The sequence below is a fragment of the Macaca mulatta genome, chromosome 18, assembly GCF_049350105.2.
Source record: "Macaca mulatta isolate MMU2019108-1 chromosome 18, T2T-MMU8v2.0, whole genome shotgun sequence".
In the NCBI taxonomy this organism is placed as follows: Eukaryota; Metazoa; Chordata; class Mammalia; order Primates; family Cercopithecidae; genus Macaca; species Macaca mulatta.
The window spans coordinates 17,016,223-17,035,092 of record NC_133423.1 but is presented as its reverse complement, the minus strand read 5'-3'; the positions used below and the strand labels follow the sequence as shown (position 1 = coordinate 17,035,092).

The following is an 18,870-nucleotide window of genomic DNA, read 5'->3' as shown; positions in this document are numbered from 1 at the left end:
ATTCACAGCAACCTGTATTATTTAGAATGCTTTTGGCTGCAAATGACAGAGAACCCATAGTGTTGAAGGATGCTGAAACAATACAGACTTATTTATTATAACATCTCGGATAACAACAGCAAGAGCAAAAACTAGAGGCAGGTGGTTTCTGGCATTGGCAGATGTCAGGGCTGTTGTTTGGGATCACTGCAAATTTCTCAGTCTTCCTACATGGTTGAAATATGACTGTGGCATCTTCTGGCATCACATCCTTGCACAACCGTGCTCAAAGTTGGGTAGGAAGATATGGAGGTTCTTTCTTCATGCTTCCTTCTATCAAGGAAAGAAAACCTTTTCCCAAACATTCCCCAGTGGATTTCTCCCAAAACTCATTGTCCAGAATTGGGTTTCTATGTCCACCTATCCCCCCGCACATCCCCCCTACAAGACTGGCAACTAGGCTTTCCTTTCCTGAGATCAAGGGTTCTCTGGATAATACCTGATGAAAATCAGGAACAAGGGTAGCAGAAAGGCATTGATTGGGGTAGGCAATCAACAGTACCAGCTGTATAGAATTATTAGGAGATTAAAAGTTAGAGTAGTTGAGAAATACGTGCAAGATTATACAACTAGTAAGTGGCAAAAAGAAGATTCTGAGTCTGAGACTTCTCGGAGTCTCTCAGAATTCATATCCTTGTTCACCACAGTATAGGGCCTCTCTAGAGAGTTTTAGCATATTACCCTATCCATTAAAAATATTTGGTAAGAATTTGCTTGATGCTCACCACTGTTCTTGCTGCTCAAGGGAAACCAAGTGTATATTTATGGACAGATCCTAACTGAGATGATATTGTCAGAATATACACGATTATTATACTACATCCTCAACTCTGAAAGTTGCAGTTCTACGTAGAAGTTCACTGAGGGTTGTAGGAGTCAGAATGGACTACATGGAAGTTATGGGGTGTGAATCAAACCTCATAGGTGAGTCAGTGGGGAGAAAGAAGCATGACGTTCCTCTTGAGAATAACTGGAATGAAAATAATACGGTGAGAAAGAGTAGCACCTGAAAAGTGAGTGAAGGAAAGGGTGGCGGAAGTTCTAGGTACGTTGATATCTGTCCCAACTTGTTGAGCTGTCAATGTGTGGTTAAAAAACAGTTAAACAGGCCTGGCACGGTGGCTCACGCCTGTAATCCCAGCACTGTGGGAGGCTGAGGTGGGCGGATTGCCTGAGGTCAGGAATTTAAGACCAGCCTGGCCAACATGGTGAAACCCCATCTCTACTAAAAATTAACTAGGTGCAGTGGCGGGCACCTGTAATCCCAGCTATTCAGGAGGCTGAGACAGGAGGATCACTTGAACCCAGGAGGCGGGAGTTGCAGTGAGCAGAGATCGCGCCATTGCGCTCCAGCCTGGGCAACAAGAGTGAAACTCGGTCTCAAAAAAATAAAAACAAAAAACAGTTAAACAGATTATTGGTGACATAGACATTTCCAGAGGGGTCTTCTTGGACTGAGGCTGAAAAGAAAGAAGGGACTTAGCTCACCACCAGACTCCTGAGCACTGACGGGAGAAGAGCATTGAGGACCAAGGGGCATTAACACATGTAAAAGGGTCAATGGCTCCTAATAAAAGATAAGACCTGTTTTGTTTTTATTTTATTTTATTTTACTGTTTTTGAGATGGAGTCTTACTCTGTCACCCAGGCTGGAGTACAGTGGCACAATCTGAGCTCACTGCAACCTCTGCCTCCCGGGTTCAAGTGATTCTTCTGCCTCAGCCTCCCAAGTAGCTGGGACTGGAGACGTGTGCCACCACACGCAGCTAATTTTTGTATTTTTAGTAGAGACAGGGTTTCACTGTGCTGGCCAGGCTGGTCTCAAACTCCCGACCTCAAGTGATCCTCCTGCCTCGGCCTCCCAAAGTGCTGGGATTACAGGCATGAGCTACCGCACCCAGCCATAAGATCTATTTTATAATCAAGAGAACATGAAAAATTATTCTTGTGTCAGGATATTAGGGTAGAAACAGTTATTTAGAAAATTACAGCTTGAGACAATGTAAGACAATTTAAAATAGAGAATTTCTAAGAACGACAGTGGTGGATTTTTTCTTCCCTCCCATGCCCTAAGCATTGCTTGGGTCTCCCTAGGCTCAAAAGAGAGAGTAAATCTCACGATATGTATATATTGGAAGAAGCCCACAGGCCACGGCTGTCCAAAGCTAAAAGGAGTATTGTAGAATTTGATACTATCCTTGAGCACAAGTATAGTGGGGGAAATCTTGAAACGGGGGCTGACAGATTTTAGCTAATTTTGACAGGCATGTGTAGATATTGACAAATTCTTAGGTTTCAGAGTGACCTCATCCTCCCCCAAAATTTCTTAAACTATGCCTTTACAAACAAGTATTTCTATTCTAATGATGTCTTCCTGAGTAAAATGTTGAATCACTCAAAGGACACAGATCAAAAGAGAGAGAGAGAAAAAAAATGCCATGTGGGAGGGGCAGAGCTGTATAAAACCAGTCATTACCATGTCTGAACTGTAACAACTCTCAGAGGAGCATTGCCCGTCAGACAGCAACTCAGCGAATAACCAGAGAACAACCAGGTATTTCAATGATTTCCATGCCATCTCTATGGGAAAAAGGATTTCATGTTTTCTCTTCCCTCATGCTGGTATTAATAGATTGAAAATTTGGATGTGGGGTGTTTGTAGAGGGGAAGTAAAATTTAAGTAGTGTTTTCTTGTTTAGTTGTTTAATTGAAAATAGTTTATTTCAAGATTTAAATTAAATTTATAAGGTTTAATTTTGAATCTCAGAAGCCAACAAATACCTATGTAGCATTAACCAAAACAAAATGTACATTTAGATTGTGATGTCAATTTTATTGAACAGGTTAGAATATATATGTTCTCTACCAGCTATTGTTTTGACACTAAATTTGATGGAAACAGCTAGATACATTAAAATATTTTCGTTTAAGCAATTGAATGTAATCTCTACATTGTATATAAATAATAGGAAAAGAAGACTTCATTTGCATCTTAAATGAAAAAGCAGGAACTGCAAAAATTAAGCAGCAATAATATGTTTATTGAGTTTAGTTCAATCATGGGTCAATTTAGTGAAAGAGAATAATCAACCAAACTAGTTGCAGGGTTGACTGAAGTATGGTTCAGTAAATAACTTAATACCCCATAAAAAGATACTTATTCATTACGAAAGCCATCTTAATTCTATTGGGGGAAATGTAGCAGTATTTGATGAGATGTTCCCTTGAAACTGTTGTTTTCTGTCAGTTCTCATTAATTTTTGTGGTCAATTTCAAAATATTTCCACTGTCCAATTGTAAACAAAATTTATTTTAAATGCTACAGCAAACTCCAATCTAACGTTCAGGGCCAATCGGGTGAGAGACAATGTCCATGTGCCTGGTGACTCCTCCCAAATTCTTCCTTCCCTGTGCCAAGTTTCAGTGGTGCATTTGTCAACTTCTGTTGCAGGAACCAACACAAGCACCGCCAGGAAGCCCAGCCCTGCATATTATTCCCATTAATTCATCCCAGTAATACTATTAAACCTTAATTAAGAGAATAATATTTGGAAGTTAATGAGATCATATAAATTATTATAAGGTCAAAAAGTTCACAACAGATATACCTGTTCCAGGAGGCTGTGGTATTTCACAATACTCCATTACTTCAATTTTGCATTGTTTGGAAAGATTTTCATTCAAACATAAAGTATGGCCTTATCTGAGAGTCAGGAAACACTGCATATGAGTGCCTTCATAGATTTCTAAAATTATGAAACTCTCAGACCTTCCTTGAAAAGTTTGTAGGAAAGCATCAGACTTGGAATGAGAAGTCTGTGATCCAGTCTAGGCTTCTGAAATGGACCAGCTGTGCAATCTCTATTTTCATATTTTCATTCATATTACAGAAATTGCTAAGCCTTACTGGACAGGTAATTATGCAAATTGAAGAGGGAGCTGAAGGAATTTGGTAACTGCCATATAGACATCAAATATTATTTTTACATTAAATGTAATTAATTACATCTTATTTAAAAATGTAATTGAAACTATTTTTTTGAAAGAAGTAAATGCATCCAGGACAATTTGATTCTGTTCTTATTAACTTTTTTTCTTTATCAAGTTACCTTAAATTCTAACTTAGTATTAACAGAACTTTCTGATAGTTTGTCTTTAGAGTTAAATATTTTTACTATCAAAATTACTATGTGGATTGTTACAAAGAATCCAGTATGAATTGTTACAAAGAATCATGTATTTAGGTATGGGAGAAGTCTAAATTTACTTTTCTGATCTCTTATTTACATTTTTCACATGGGGATCGAGAAATATTTTATTCATGTTATTAATACTCTGTTTGTTTCCAAAAGATATTGAGATAATTAATTTTAGAAATCTATACAATAAATCTATTTAATTATTTAGACAATTTTAAATTTTAAGAGGAAGAGGAACAAATTTTTGAGCTATCCAATGTAATCTAGTATCTATGATGAAGCAAGAGAAAAAAAAAGTGAATTTTTTTTCGTAATAAGCCTTCTAGTAGAATTACAGGTTTACTACTTTTTTCTTTTGACTTCCTCTTTCTAGCATTTCTTGCACTACAACTTGCTTAAGCTCTTACACTTCATAGTGAAGCTATGCATCACCAAACGAAGCAATGTGGAACACTGGAAAGGGTGGGTTTCCTTAGGCAGACCTGGGCTTGAGTCCCTGCTCCACTACCTACCAGCTGTGTGACATTATACAAGTTACTTAATGTCTCTGGGCATCAGGATATAATCTATAAGATAGGGAGAATCACCTCTACCTCATACAGATTCTGTAAAGATTAAATGAGGAGAGGAGGTGAGAGAGTTTTAGGGAGACATTTTATTTAATTTACTATTTTTGTCTTGATAAAGTAGTCTGGTTGTATTCCAAATGAGACGTTTTAATACAAACAAATTCCAAACACTTTCTTAAAAAAAAGAAAAAAGTGTTCATGAACCAAGGGTTCACACAAGAAAGAAGTGATCACTGGTCCTTGTTGGAGAGCCCTGCCGTGGGAGACCACAGGTGTAGACAGCCAAGACCAGAGCCAGAGGACATGCTTCCTCCTGGGTACTTGTACCAACCCCTCCCCAGTTCTGGGAAGGCACTGTCATAAGAAGGTTTCCTGAGGGATGATGAATATCAGCATTGTTTGGTATATTGATATATTTTGATAATTACAGGGTAAGTTTCAAGCTATGATGAAAGCAAAACATACAGCTGGAAAGACAATTATTGGTCAGGACCAAAAAACACACACACCTTGGGTGTGGGCATGCATTCAGTTGCCTGCAAAGCCTGAGGTCAGGGAAGGTCTCAGATGGTTCATACCTTGGTGTATATGAGTTTCATAGGCCTGGAATTAAGGATTATCCCTGCAATCTTGCCTGGCATTGACTTTCTACCTGGTGGGGTGGCAGAAGAAGGGGGTCTTCTAGTCCTCCCAGTAATGAACTCCCCAGCACAGGAAGTCTTTTTTAGTAAGGCTGTGCTATGTCTGGTGCATATAGGGAAGGGGTGTTGGAATAGGGGCTGGGTGAAAGTCCAAACCTTCAAACAATGAGTCAAAGCCACTTTAGAAGCAGGAAAGTAGAAAGAAGATTGACCATCTTACCCGATGCAACAAGGTATGTATGCAGGTGACATGCATTTCAATATGTGTGTATCGTCCTGTGTGGCAGTGTGTGTGGTGTGGATGTGTGCAGTGTGCTTGTTGGGGCAGCACAGAAGTTGAGAGCATGACCCTAGGGTCTGCCAACCTGGCTTCAATTCCTACTCCTGTCCCTATTTATTGTCATTGTTATTCTATGGAATGTCACCAAGTGTCACTGCTCATCATACAAAACACTTCATGTATCTCAGGAATGGCTATGTAATTTACAGGGTCTGGTGCACAATGAAAATGTGGGCCTTTTGTTTAAAATTATCAAGAATTTCAAGATGGCGATAGGAGGACATTTGGCCAAACAAGGGGCTTTTTACAGCTGCACAGGTGGCATGTCCATGAAGCTGTCCCCGCCCTGCCTCATGTTGTTCCATGAGGAAGAACAGAGAGAGAATCTGTCCCCACACAGAGTGCAGCCTGTCCTACTGTGCTGACCTCACCCAAAATGTTACCTCGTGTTTCAGAGCTGTTTTTTTCTTCCTTTCTTTGCTTCTAGATTGAAACAATGGAGGACCTTTGTGTAGCAAACACACTCTTTGCCCTCAATTTATTCAAGCATCTGGCAAACGCAAGCCCCACTCAGAACCTCTTCTTCTCCCCATGGAGCATCTCGTCCACCATGGCCATGGTCTACATGGGCTCCAGGGGCAGCACCCAAGACCAGATGGCCAAGGTGAGTTTGAGCTGAAGCTCCACATTTGGGCCGAGTGGTTCCTGAATGGAATTGGAGAACTGCTCTTGTTTTATGCTAAAGACATGTGACTCGGGAGGTCAGCAATCACCACAGGTAATGCAGGACTGATCTTTACAACACGAATTCCTTAGATTCAAATCTGTAAGACAGCCAAACCCCAAAATCCCTCAGTTGTAGCTGTTGAAGGCATATCGGAGTTGAATAGCCTGCAAGGCTGGAAACAGTTATGAGTGGCCGCATCTTATATTTTAATAATATAATATTCTTGTTTTTCAAAGTGAGGGTGTCGTACCCATTATCTCATTCAGTTTTAAGACAGATATCATTTTACAGAAGAGAGCTCTGGTGGTGTCAATGAAGCCCCACTGTCTCCTAACTCCTAGCTTGGGCTCCTTCCCATTGCTCTGCCACTGTGGTGTTTGTTCCCTATTCCTATGAAGAATTCCTCCCAATAATGTTAAGAGGGTATCACAAAGGGAAGAAAAACACCACGGTGGTGCTCACTATACCCACAGAGATGCATGGATAGTGTTGTAGCTGCAGAAGATCATGCCTGTGAGGTCATGGTAGCAGAATGAGACCTGGCATTATGCATGGCCAGACCTGAAAACCAAGGTGGATGGGATGCACAACATCATCATGAGGGATTTCTGCAAGGCCACTGCCTGCCTTCTTTGGTGAATGGACACGGACTCAGTCAGGAAACTCTTTCCACTGAGTCTGGGCCCTTGAAATTATGCTGGACTAATTCAATTATACACGGCAATCATCATGCAGTAGTCAGTCACTCAGCACATACAAAATTCTTGCGATCGTGTTATTTCCCAGGTTAGTGGTCTCGATGTGGCCATCACATCATTAAAATTCCCTTGCATTCACAAACACAAACATTAACATTAAATGCTTTAAGGACAAGCATGCATTGTGCATGCAGTCACACCAAGATGCTGCCGGCTGGTTTCCAGTTTCCCACAAGAACGTACCTGAGTGTAAGCACATTCTTTCCATGCACATGGTGACCCGTGTAAGGTGGGCCTCATTTGATGTTTGAAGTTTCACAGAGAGAGCATTGGCCAATCTTGCTGCAGGAAGACAAGAGATGGGTGAATCACTCTCTGTGTTTGTGACAGTTTAAACATTGAGACTTACAACAAAACTCAATTGCTCAACTCCCTGACACAAGTAGTCTTTTGCAATATTCTTTCCCCAGTATGTTTGCTTTTTTGCCTTGAAAGAATAAAGATAGTAAATTGGCACAAAAACTTTAGAAACACCAGGTCTTAGGTTTTTTTCTTTTTTCTTTTCTTTTTTTTTTTTTTTTTTTTGAGACGGAGCCTCGCTCTGTCACCCAGGTTGGAGTGCAGTGGCGTGATCTTGGCTCACTGCAACCTCCACCTCCCAGGTTCAAGCCATTCTCCTGCCTCAGCCTCCCAAAGTAGCTGGGATTACTGGTGCCTGCCACGATGCTTGGCTAGTTTTTGTATTAGTAGAGACGGGGTTTCACCATCTTAGTCACGCTGGTCTCAAACTCCTGACCTTATGATCCGCCTGCCTCAGCTTCCCAAAGTGCTGGGATTACAGGCGTGAGCCACCGCACCCGGCCTAGGTTTTTTTGTTTGTTTGTTTTGTTTTGTTTTTAAAGGTAAAGGAATCAGTAGCAATATATTTTGGGAGCAAATGCTAAATGAAGTGCTCTGGGCTGTTAAAGTAGAAATCTTGATTTTGGTACTAGGGGAAAATAAACCGATCACTCTGGACACATGACAGCTTTTCTCTATCTAAGAAGTGCTTTAAGCCTTTGGGACTATGCAAGGATTCTACATAGTTTGTTTGTTTGTTTGTTTGTTTTTGAGACTCTATATAGTCTTTTTACAACTCTGTTGCATGTGTAGATTTTGCAACTCAAATGTTAATATGATTGCTTCCCAAATAAAAAGAAAAAGACATTGATTGGCTTGGAGAAAGAAACAGACTGTGGGGACAGACGTATCTGTGTTTGAGTCATGGCTTTGTTCCTTACTACGTGTGTGTGAGGACATTGAAACCATTTGCATCTCAGTTTTCTCATCTATAGAATGGGAATAAAAATGTGTAGCATGCAAGACCGTTGTGAAGCTTAGAGATACTATGTAAGACACTTAGTAGCCATCATTGTAATAACAACTAATACTTATTAGTGCCTTAGCCAGGCATCTTTCTCATAAATTTACTCACATAAGACAAAATACTATGAGGTAGGTATGATGATTACCATACTCATTTTACAGATGAGGGAATCGGGGCAAGAAGAGGCCACACATTTGAGAATTGCTGTAGCTGTTAGAAGTGGTATATTTGTAGTGAAAGAAAAGAATAAATAAAAGGCATAAGCTCCTGGACACGTAGGTCTGTGGGAATTAGGGTAAAAGCTCTTTTCCTTAGAGTGAGGAAACAGACCCATCCAGGCCAAACTGCCTCACTATTTTCTCCGTGGCCTTGGCATGGACTAGGGGCAGCTCACAGTCCCACTTTTGCAGGGACATCTCCCTGAGTGACTTTAACGCTGATTCAGGAAGGCTTTAGTACTAGCCCAGAGAACCCTGATTCAAGGGTCAATTTCCTTGGAAGGGAGGAAAACCAGCCAAGCTGTCGCAGGAAATATTCTTCTTTTATGTGAGGGCGGAGTTGCACCACTTCTTTTCAGAGAATACTAGGCAGGAGTTACGATGTATGACTCAAAGAGCAGAGAAAGACCTCACAAACTCTAACACCTCTCCCTCTAGCCCAGAAATTCACCAACTTGCTGGACAAGGCTGCCTTAATTAACTTTATTAGCAGAACACCAACCATCAAGCCACTTACCAGATCGGCTTCTCCTCAGGGACCCCATAGGGAGATGCTGCAGGACCAAGGGTTCCCAAGAAGGTTGGATGGGGTGGGTGGCTGGAAGGCAGGGCCAGCCTGCAGGTATTAAGACTGGCAGACCAAGGCGGGCAGGCAGCAGTGTTGTGGGAAGGGGATCTGAGGCAGCTTCAGAGGGGACAGTACTTGCTGCCAGCTTCCCTGTGTCAGCCGAAACTGCCTACTTACCATACAAAGAGATTCACGTGTCACCAGACCAACTTGTCCCTCACATGGACATTAATTTCTCCGTGTATGAATGTGGTATGTGTAAATATTTTAGGTGAATCCTGTTACTATTACGTGACCTGTTTTTATGCTTTAGCTGACTCTGGCTTGTAGTTTTTGACAGATTGAAAGGATTCTGTGTATAAGGCCACTGAAAAGAGAGAGACACACAAGGTTCTGAGTTAACCTTGTGACTTTCTTCAAAATACTGGCATTTTTTTCAAGGCCATTTATTGGTTGGATATAATTTAGATAATTTGGGGAAGAGGTTTTAAATCATCTCATCGTAACAATTTGTTTTCCAAAATGGCCAGGATATCAATTAATCTAAAACACCTCATGCTGTTTTCTATAAAGGAAATTTAGGTTGGCTGATACTTTTATATTACACAGAAAGAGTATTGAGTATCTATGCTTGTTCCCCACATATAAGGGCAGGGAAGAGATCTAGGACCATTTTACAGCCACCTGATAGCCATCCGTTTTAAAAGTTCAGTAAATCCGTGGGCAAGTGTAACCATTTTCTCTAATTCTGGTTGTAGGTGCTTCAGTTTAATGAAGTGGGAGCCAATGCAGTTACCCCTTTGATTCCAGAGAACTCGACCAGCTGTGGGTTCATGCAGCAGATCCAGAAGGGTGCTTATCCTGACGCGATTTTGCAGGTATCTGACTTATTGGTCCATATTTCTTTTGTGGTTTATTTTTGCAATCTTCTTGTCTTAAATTCAGTGTTAGACTGGGAAGGAAGCGAATATACCCTCCCCCATTCACAGAAAGAAAACTAAGACTCAGAGTCATTAAGAAAAACATATCCTAAGGTGATACGCATAACGAGAGCCAGGAAAGAATCCAGACTTCATGAGTTTTAGGTCAAGCCTATTTATTTCTAAATTCTCTCACGCCCCTTTGTCATTGGTGAGGTATGTGTTATTTATTATAAATCCACAGCAGAGACTCCTAGAATACATGTGTATGGATGAGGATTTCCAGAGGAGAGAGGGTAGGGACTGACAATTAATTGAGAAATGGCGGAAGGTCAGGCCCAATGATTGCATGAGAAATCACTGACCTTCAGATATCTTTCCTTCTATACATCTAACCTATCATCTGTCATTGATCTCTCTCATCTATCTTATCTATCATACATCTATGAATCCTATCTATCTGTGTTATCTATCATCTATGATCTGTCTTCTCTGTCATCTAATCTATTAATCAATCAGCTATCTCTGGGAGTAATACATTTCCTCAATACTCCATTTCCTTAAATGTCAGCTATCCAGTTAAGTTATAGAACCTGAGTGTAGACTGCTCCTGTTGGTAACCAACTTCCACAGTCATGCTTATAAGGTAGATTATGAAGAGGTATCTCCCACAGCTCTCTTCCTGGGCACTCTGACACTCCTTCTACCCATTGCCCAGGGAATTATGGGCTAGAGGAGGTGGACAGGACCCTGATCATGTGGAGATTCCACCAGGTGTCCTGCAATACCTGGCAGTCCATCGGGAGGGCTCTGTCCCCTGCCCTAGGACAGGCTGCTACTGTGACCAACCCCTGTGTCTGACATGGTGCTTACAAACTTCAGGTTGAGGACTGAAATTACCATTCACTTTTGTGGTTTACTAAAATCCGTATTTTCCACTGCATAGATTGCCCCATAAAATAGGTGACTAGAGAAGCTATATGAACTTTGTAAGATCATTACTAAGGCAACATTTCCTTCCTGCCAGCTTTATTGAGGTATAATGGACAAATAAAAATTGTACGTGTTCAAGATGTACAGTGTGATGACTTGCTGTACCCACACATTGTGAAATTATTACAGTCAAATTAATGAACACATCCATCACTACATTTAACTACCATTTGTATGTATGCATGTATGTATAGTGAGGAGGACACTTAAAAACATATTCTTCACAAGTTTCAAGTAAACAGTTTTATTAACTGTAACTATTAACGAACACAGTCTTCTTAACTATAGCCATTATACTGTACATTAGATCCCCAGAACTTATCCATCTTATAAATATAACAAAAATTCCCTAGAGACCTTGACGTTTAGGAAACTGAAAAGGGGCCTGTCTTTCTTCTAGGCTGTTGGTCACCTCCTGGTTAAATCCAATCCATAGACACAGCAAAATGTGAAAGAAATTAAAATTCACCTTATTAGTTTTAATGCACCACATCTTTATCGAAATAATTTTCTCAAAGATTCCTCTAAAGTACCAAAATAAAGTATGTATTAATATAGCATTTCAGGATTGTGTTCAAAAACTATTATCATGGCTTAAGAACGGTCTTGTTTAGTAGTCCTGTGTTATATATAGAGAATCCCTTCTTTCTGTTCAAGGCACAAGCTGCAGATAAAATCCATTCATCCTTCCGCTCTCTCAGCTCTGCAATCAATGCATCCACAGGGGATTATTTACTGGAAAGTGTCAATAAACTGTTTGGTGAGAAGTCTGCGAGCTTCAGGGAAGTAAGTGAAACCTGTAATTGAAATGGCTGGATCCCAAACAAGTAATGAAGTCACTTTCAAAGCAGTTCTCTGCAATTCTACAGTTTGTAAAAGCAGAGTTGGAATTCCACACCAGCTCCCTAGGGCTGGCCTCGCAAAACAGCTGCCCCTCCTGTACCCTCTGGGGCTTCCTCCTCTCCCTGTTGCAGATGTCCCAATTGCAGAGTCATAAATCAGGAAAACAAATACAACTGTTTTCCAGAGACACTATCCCCCAAGCCAAACCTCTTTCCTTTTTTTCTGTCTCTATAATGCAAAGAGTGCAAGAAGGTGGATAGAGTTGGGGTGGGAGTGTGGACAAGGGGGTCTGCACTCTTTCCCCCTTCAGCACCTGCCTTCCATAGCCAACCTCCACTCCCACCCTACCCCAGGTATCCTAATCTCAATAGGAAGACCGTAATTCACAATTACGCATGGCTTGTTTGGTATGCATTTTATGTGACTTTCGTCATTTTCTTGCTTTAAAGGAATATATTCGACTCTGTCAGAAATATTACTCCTCAGAACCCCAGGCAGTAGACTTCCTAGAATATGCAGAAGAAGCCAGAAAAAAGATTAATTCCTGGGTCAAGACTCAAACCCAAGGTAAAACCAAGAAAATATTTTCTTTTCTTCTTTCCAGTTAGAAAACTCTGATCTATCTTTTCCCATCCATGAACTTAGCCCTCACCCCTTTACAATTTGTCCAACTTTAGTTACTTTGGTGGATGCAACTTTATTCCTGATTAGCTCAGTCATGTTTTAACTGAGAGGAAATAATTGAGACCTACTAATAGAAGACATATGTTTAGTACTTAAATATTTGATTCTGGATATCGCTTGAGGATAAAATATGAAAGGAAGCAGAAACTTTCAAAATAGGAAATATGAGCATTGAAATAATTGTGAGTCTACGCCCACTGTGGACAAAAAGAAAACAAGGCTTGACCCTGAGCTTAGTAAATGGTGTGAGCTGTAAAGAATACAGGCAGTGGAGGAGGGAAGAATCATAAAATTATTTTCACTGTTTCTTCTCTTTCACCATTCAAAGCCAATCCACCGGCAAGTTTTTTTGGTCTCTGCTTCATCCCTCCTTGATTATCTAAGTCGAGTCTACCATTTTAACTCATGCTCTTAATTCTTTCACAGGCTCCTACCTCCCTTTGTATATTTTACAATGAATAAATGATTCAATTAAATCATTGATTTAATTGAATCATTTATTCATTGTAATTTAGTTCATTGCATCATTTATTCATTAAATTCATTCATTCATTAAGTTCAATTACGTTCATTCACTTAGTCAACAAATATTTATCCACCACACACCATGTGCCAGAAACTGTATGTGGAGATAAAGATAAAAATGGTAAATCCTGCCACCATAGAGCTTACAGAGGAGGCGTTCAATCATGTTGGCAATTGCTATACAGTAGTAGTCAGTGCTTTTATTGAGAAGTACAGGTGCTATATGGGAGTACACAGGAAAGTCATCTGACTCGATTTAAAAATGTTTAAACTGTAATTGGGAAGACGGACTGGAGCTGGCCAGGTGGAGGGCACGTGCCTGGGGGGAGATTCCAGACCGAGTGCACAGAATATGCAAAGGTCCGGAGATAACCCTAAGGAGAAGAATAGAGTCTGGTCTCACTGGAATGCAGAGGGCCAAGGGAAGGAGGTGAAATTAAAGAGGTGATGCAACACACTTATTATGCTATCCCCACACTAGAAACTGTCAGTGACCTTCTACTGTCCTCAGGAGAAGGTCTCGTTCTTTACCTTGACTTTCAAGTTCTCAGTAATCCAGTTAACTGCGCTTGGCTACCACTGGCTCCTGGAGCTCCCATAAACACTCATTGCTGCCTCTAGACTTTGCTTCTGTGGATGCCTCAACTACAGGATTAAACTTGCAGTTTAAGTTGCAGCCAAAGTCTTACTCTTTCCTGGAAGTGTCTCCTAATCACTTCCTGATCTTTTCTTCTTCTCGTCTCCTCATCTGCTTTTTCAGCTTTACAAGTCATGTTAATGTTAGCCATATATGACCTTAAGCAATTATGGAACTGATTTTTGTTAGTTTGCTTTGCTTTTCCTCTCAGGCTCTAATTATTTTTGGGTAGGACCAGTGTGTCACGCTTGTCCTGTGTCCCCACAAAAATTTGCACAATTTTTTGCTGACAGTGAAAATCCTTCATTCTTCTGAATTTCCAGGTAGAGTTGTAGGCCTTCAGTAAACAATCGTTGAATACTAACATATAAATGTATTTCTAAGAAATAGAGATGATTATGAATTCAGAATTGTGTAAGTATTTCATTCATTTATGATCTGTTAGGATTGGAAACGTCCTAAGAGAGCTCCTATCCTTCTTATCAATTTGTGTTTGGAGCACCATGTTTCCAAGAGGTTAACTAGCCCCCCTAAGATGCCACTGGCAGTGGTAAAGCTAGGGTTGCTTCTTCTGATCTTTAGTCTAACTCCAGAATTCCTCAATTGGATGTTTAAAGATTTTAATAACTTATTTTTTTAAGGATTTTCATTTAACTTTTATGTTTAAGACATTGTCTCAAGAAATAGTTTGGTGTCTTGGTTTATTACTTACCACAATGGAAAATGCACATAAACTAAGTTCTATGGGATTTTAAAAATATATATTTTTTTGTTTATCTGAAAATAATTGATTTCCTTTTAGTTCTTCATTTTCACTGTGGATTTTGAAATACTGTTCTAAAATATTGACAGACCATTGACATAAAGGAAGCAGAGAAAGATGATTTAAATCAACAAAAGTTCAGTCAAAATGGAGAACAAAATTAAAGAGACAAATGGAAGTTTTGCTTTCTTTAAAGAACGGCATGAGTTGTTTTTCTCTTTAGACATTGTGCTAAATGGCTGTAAGTCAATCAGTTATTTTGCCAAGATGCCAAGCAGCTATTTTGGCAGATTGTTTTACCAGCTTTTGTAAGAATTGGAGAGAATTGTCTGTTTCATCATGTTATGATTGAATACTAGTTTTATCATACACATCACACATTACTATACCCCAATACTAACCAAAAATTTTAATAGCTTGGGAAATATATTGAATGTGTCTATTAAATGAATATATTGAAGGTGAAACTGATGCAAGTCAGGCAAGCTCCAAAGTGGGGCTTAGCCTTCAAGGGTTCTTGGCTTCACCCAGGAAAGTATTCAAGGGTGAGCTGGAGGTAGGATAGAAGAAAACAGCTTTACTGAAGTGGCAATGTTAGAGCTCCATGATTGCTCCTGCAGAGCAGGGCTACCCCAGGCACTGTGCTGAGAGGCACAGCTCAGGGCAGTTTTGCAGTCATATTTACACCTACTTTTAATTACATGTAGATTAAGGAGCAGTTTATGTAGAAATTTCTAGGGAAGGGAGAGTAACTTTTGGGTCATCAGGTCATTGCCACGGACACGGAAAGAGGTGGTAACTCCAAGGTGTTGCCATCACGATGGTAAATTGACATGGCACACTGCTTCCACCCTGTCCCTGGTCCCTGTTTTAGCTAGCCCTCAGTTTGGTCTGGTGTCTAAACCATGCCTCCAGAGTCAGGTCCCACCTCCTACTTCAAAACCACATTGAGCTATTAATTTGTTAAGAGTCTTGTATTTGTCAGTAGTTTTGACTGTGGAGGCAGAAATTTTACAAGCTTACCAGCATCATAACCTTGGGAATACTGCTAACCTAGTGGTGTCCTTTGGTATAAAATGACACTAATAAAACCCACCTAATAGAATATCACAATAATATATTTTGATGCTTGGAATACTGCGGAGCAAGTACTAACTATAAGCAGACTGCTTCTTAAGCCAATTTCATTTTTTTAAATGATCACACTCAGTTGTCACTGTTTCTGTCAATCTTCTCGGACTCACTCCTTCACTCCCTTCTCTGTATGGTCATAGTACTTATATTATTTAGCTCAATTACAGAAGTTATCACACAGGGTTCCACAACTGATTTTGAATGTCTCTCCCAGTGTTCTAGGCTCATCCAGGATAATTATTACTTTCTCATCTCTTTTATCTGCACTATTCTTAATTTAGGTGTAGCATATTTTTTAAAAAATGTTTTTGAATAAACGAGTGAGTCAGATCCTCAGACTGTCTAGACCAGATCTTGCAGTACATGATATATTTTGGAAAGGCACTATAATATTCCTTAAGAGCCTCTCTTTCACTTCCTTCTTACTTGAATAACTTTCAACTGCAAAGATTTGAGTAAGCATTATAAAAGGAAGTGAAAATCTCCTTTCCAAATTTGATAGGAGGTCTAACTTTTAAATACGTTATTTCTTCATTTTTTCTTGGATTTTGCAAGCCTTTTGAGAAATTTGTTTCAATTTTAATTTTGCTTTAAATAAATCTAAAGAAAAACTTGAGCTTGAAGATCAACATCTCTGCAATTTGATGAATTTAGTTTGATGGCTACTCGGAAGATTCAGTAAGTAAATTTCACAGTTCTTGATTATGAAACCTAAATATATGTTATGTTTTCTGTAGGCAAAATCCTAAACTTGTTACCTGAAGGTTCTGTAGATGGGGATACCAGGATGGTCCTGGTGAATGCTGTCTACTTCAAAGGAAAGTGGAAAACTCCATTTGAGAAGAAACTAAATGGGCTTTATCCTTTCCGTGTGAACTCGGTATGAGACAACAAAATATATCTTCCTAGTATATTTTAGGGCCTTTGACAAGATACAGACAGAAAAATTAGAGACCACTCATTCATTTTCCTACATGACTTTCTAGTTAAAAGTATTGGACTCTTTCAAGAAACAGTAGAGGTAGAGGGGAAGACCATGGCTTTTTAGTTATACATGCCCAGACTCAAACGTTGACTCTACTACTTAGTTCAGAGGGCTGTAAATATTGAGACATGAGTTCCTGGCCCATAGTAACAACTAAACAAGTGTTTTATAATTATGGTTGTCATTACCATTGTTGTCCATCTTACTAAATAAAGGGTATAAAGTTGAACGAGCTAATAATATCAGAGTACCCACTAAGGATGTACAAATAGTTTATTTTGTTGATTAAAAAACCACATTTATCCAACACTAAAGTAGAACCCATCCTCCTTTATGTCTAATTTTAAATCTCTTGATATCTTATAACCAACTTCCATATTTTACTTTTTAATAATATTAGGCTCAGCACACACCTGTACAGATGATGTACTTGCGTGAAAAGCTAAACATTGGATACATAGAAAACCTGAAGGCTCAGATTCTAGAACTCCCATATGCTGGAGATGTTAGCATGTTCCTGTTGCTTCCAGATGAAATTGCCGATGTGTCCACTGGCTTGGAACTGGTAAGACACTGAGATATTCAAGTTTCTGGGGCTAAACCTACCTTTCGTGAGATGAATATATACTCCTTACAAATGGTGTGGTAATTTCTCACGGAAATATATGAAACAGTTGATAGTAAATGTGGCATACCTCTACATTTCACTCAAAGCCTTAACTATGTCATACATATTACCTTCTTGTAAAAACCTGACCAATCTGTTAACTTTTTATATCACCCACAATAAAGTCACTGATTTTTAATATTAGACTTAAAGTTGTTTTCCTTCTGTTCTAATACTTGCTGTATTTTCTTTGCTTTGTTTTGTTTTGCTTTGCAGCTGGAAAGTGAAATAACCTATGACAAACTCAACAAGTGGACCAGCAAAGACACAATGGCTGAAGATGATGTTGAGGTATATATACCCCAGTTCAAATTAGAAGAGCATTATGAACTCAAATCCATTCTGAGAAGCATGGGCATGGAGGACGCCTTCGACAAGGGACAGGCCAATTTCTCAGGGATGTCGGAGCGGAATGACTTGTTTCTTTCTGAAGTGTTCCACCAAGCCATGGTGGACGTGAATGAGGAGGGCACTGAAGCAGCCGCTGGCACAGGAGGCGTTATGTCAGGGAGAACCGGTCATGGAGGCCCACAGTTTGTGGCAGATCATCCTTTTCTTTTCCTTATTATGCATAAAATAACCAAGTGCATTTTATTTTTTGGCAAATTTTCCTCACCCTAAAACCAAAACGTGCTATTTCTGCAAAAGATTTTTGTAGATGAGCTGTGTGCCTCAGAATTGCTATTTCAAATTGCCAAAAATTTAGAGATGTTTTCTACGTATTTTTGTTCTTCTGAACAACTTCTGCTACACACTAAATAAAAACATGGAAATAATTAGACAATTGTCTATTATAACATGACAACCCCATTAATCATTTGGTCTTCTAAAATGGGATGAAGCCCTTTTAGATTTTCCTTACTCTCAGTTATTTTTATAACATTAACTTTTACTTTGTTATTTATTATTTTATATAATGGTGAGTTTTTAAATTATTGCTCACTGTCTATTGAACGTAGCTAATAAAGTTATAGAAGCAGATGATCAGTTAATTTCCTATCTAAAAAATGCCTTTACTTGTTCTCATAATGAAGAATAAGTAGGTATCCCTCCATGTCTTTCTATAGAATAAATATCTAGAAAAAACATTAAACAATAGGCAAATATATGTTATATGCATTTCTAGCAATACATACCATATACATATGTCTGTATCTTATATTCAATTGCAAGTATATAATAAATAAACCTGCTTCCAAACAACAATACATTTGTTGTCATTTCATTAGGTCTGCAGATCATAGACCTATTATACCTTGATACCTAGGAGTTGAGCACCATGACTCACTTGTGAGAACTCAGAAAAAATAGACAGGATGAAGGATCCAAGGCATAACCACCTTCATTCAAAAAGACCCAGTGTTGAGGGTGAGTGGGATGGGGTTATATGAAAAATGGATTAGAGCTGCTTTCT

At 39.4% G+C, this 18,870-nt stretch overlaps 1 protein-coding gene across 1 annotated transcript; it reads left to right on the top strand.

The window, feature by feature from the left end:
• Nucleotides 1–2,510: 2,510 nt before the first annotated feature.
• On the top strand, nucleotides 2,511–18,662 carry SERPINB2 (serpin family B member 2). The gene is made up of 8 exons (XM_028838169.2): nucleotides 2,511–2,593; nucleotides 6,216–6,392; nucleotides 10,064–10,183; nucleotides 11,876–12,004; nucleotides 12,511–12,628; nucleotides 16,542–16,684; nucleotides 17,190–17,354; nucleotides 17,673–18,662. The coding sequence occupies exons 2-8, from the start codon at nucleotides 6,225–6,227 to the stop codon at nucleotides 18,075–18,077; spliced, it is 1,248 nt and encodes a 415-aa protein (XP_028694002.2). The 5' UTR covers nucleotides 2,511–2,593; nucleotides 6,216–6,224; the 3' UTR covers nucleotides 18,078–18,662.
• Nucleotides 18,663–18,870: the final 208 nt, after the last annotated feature.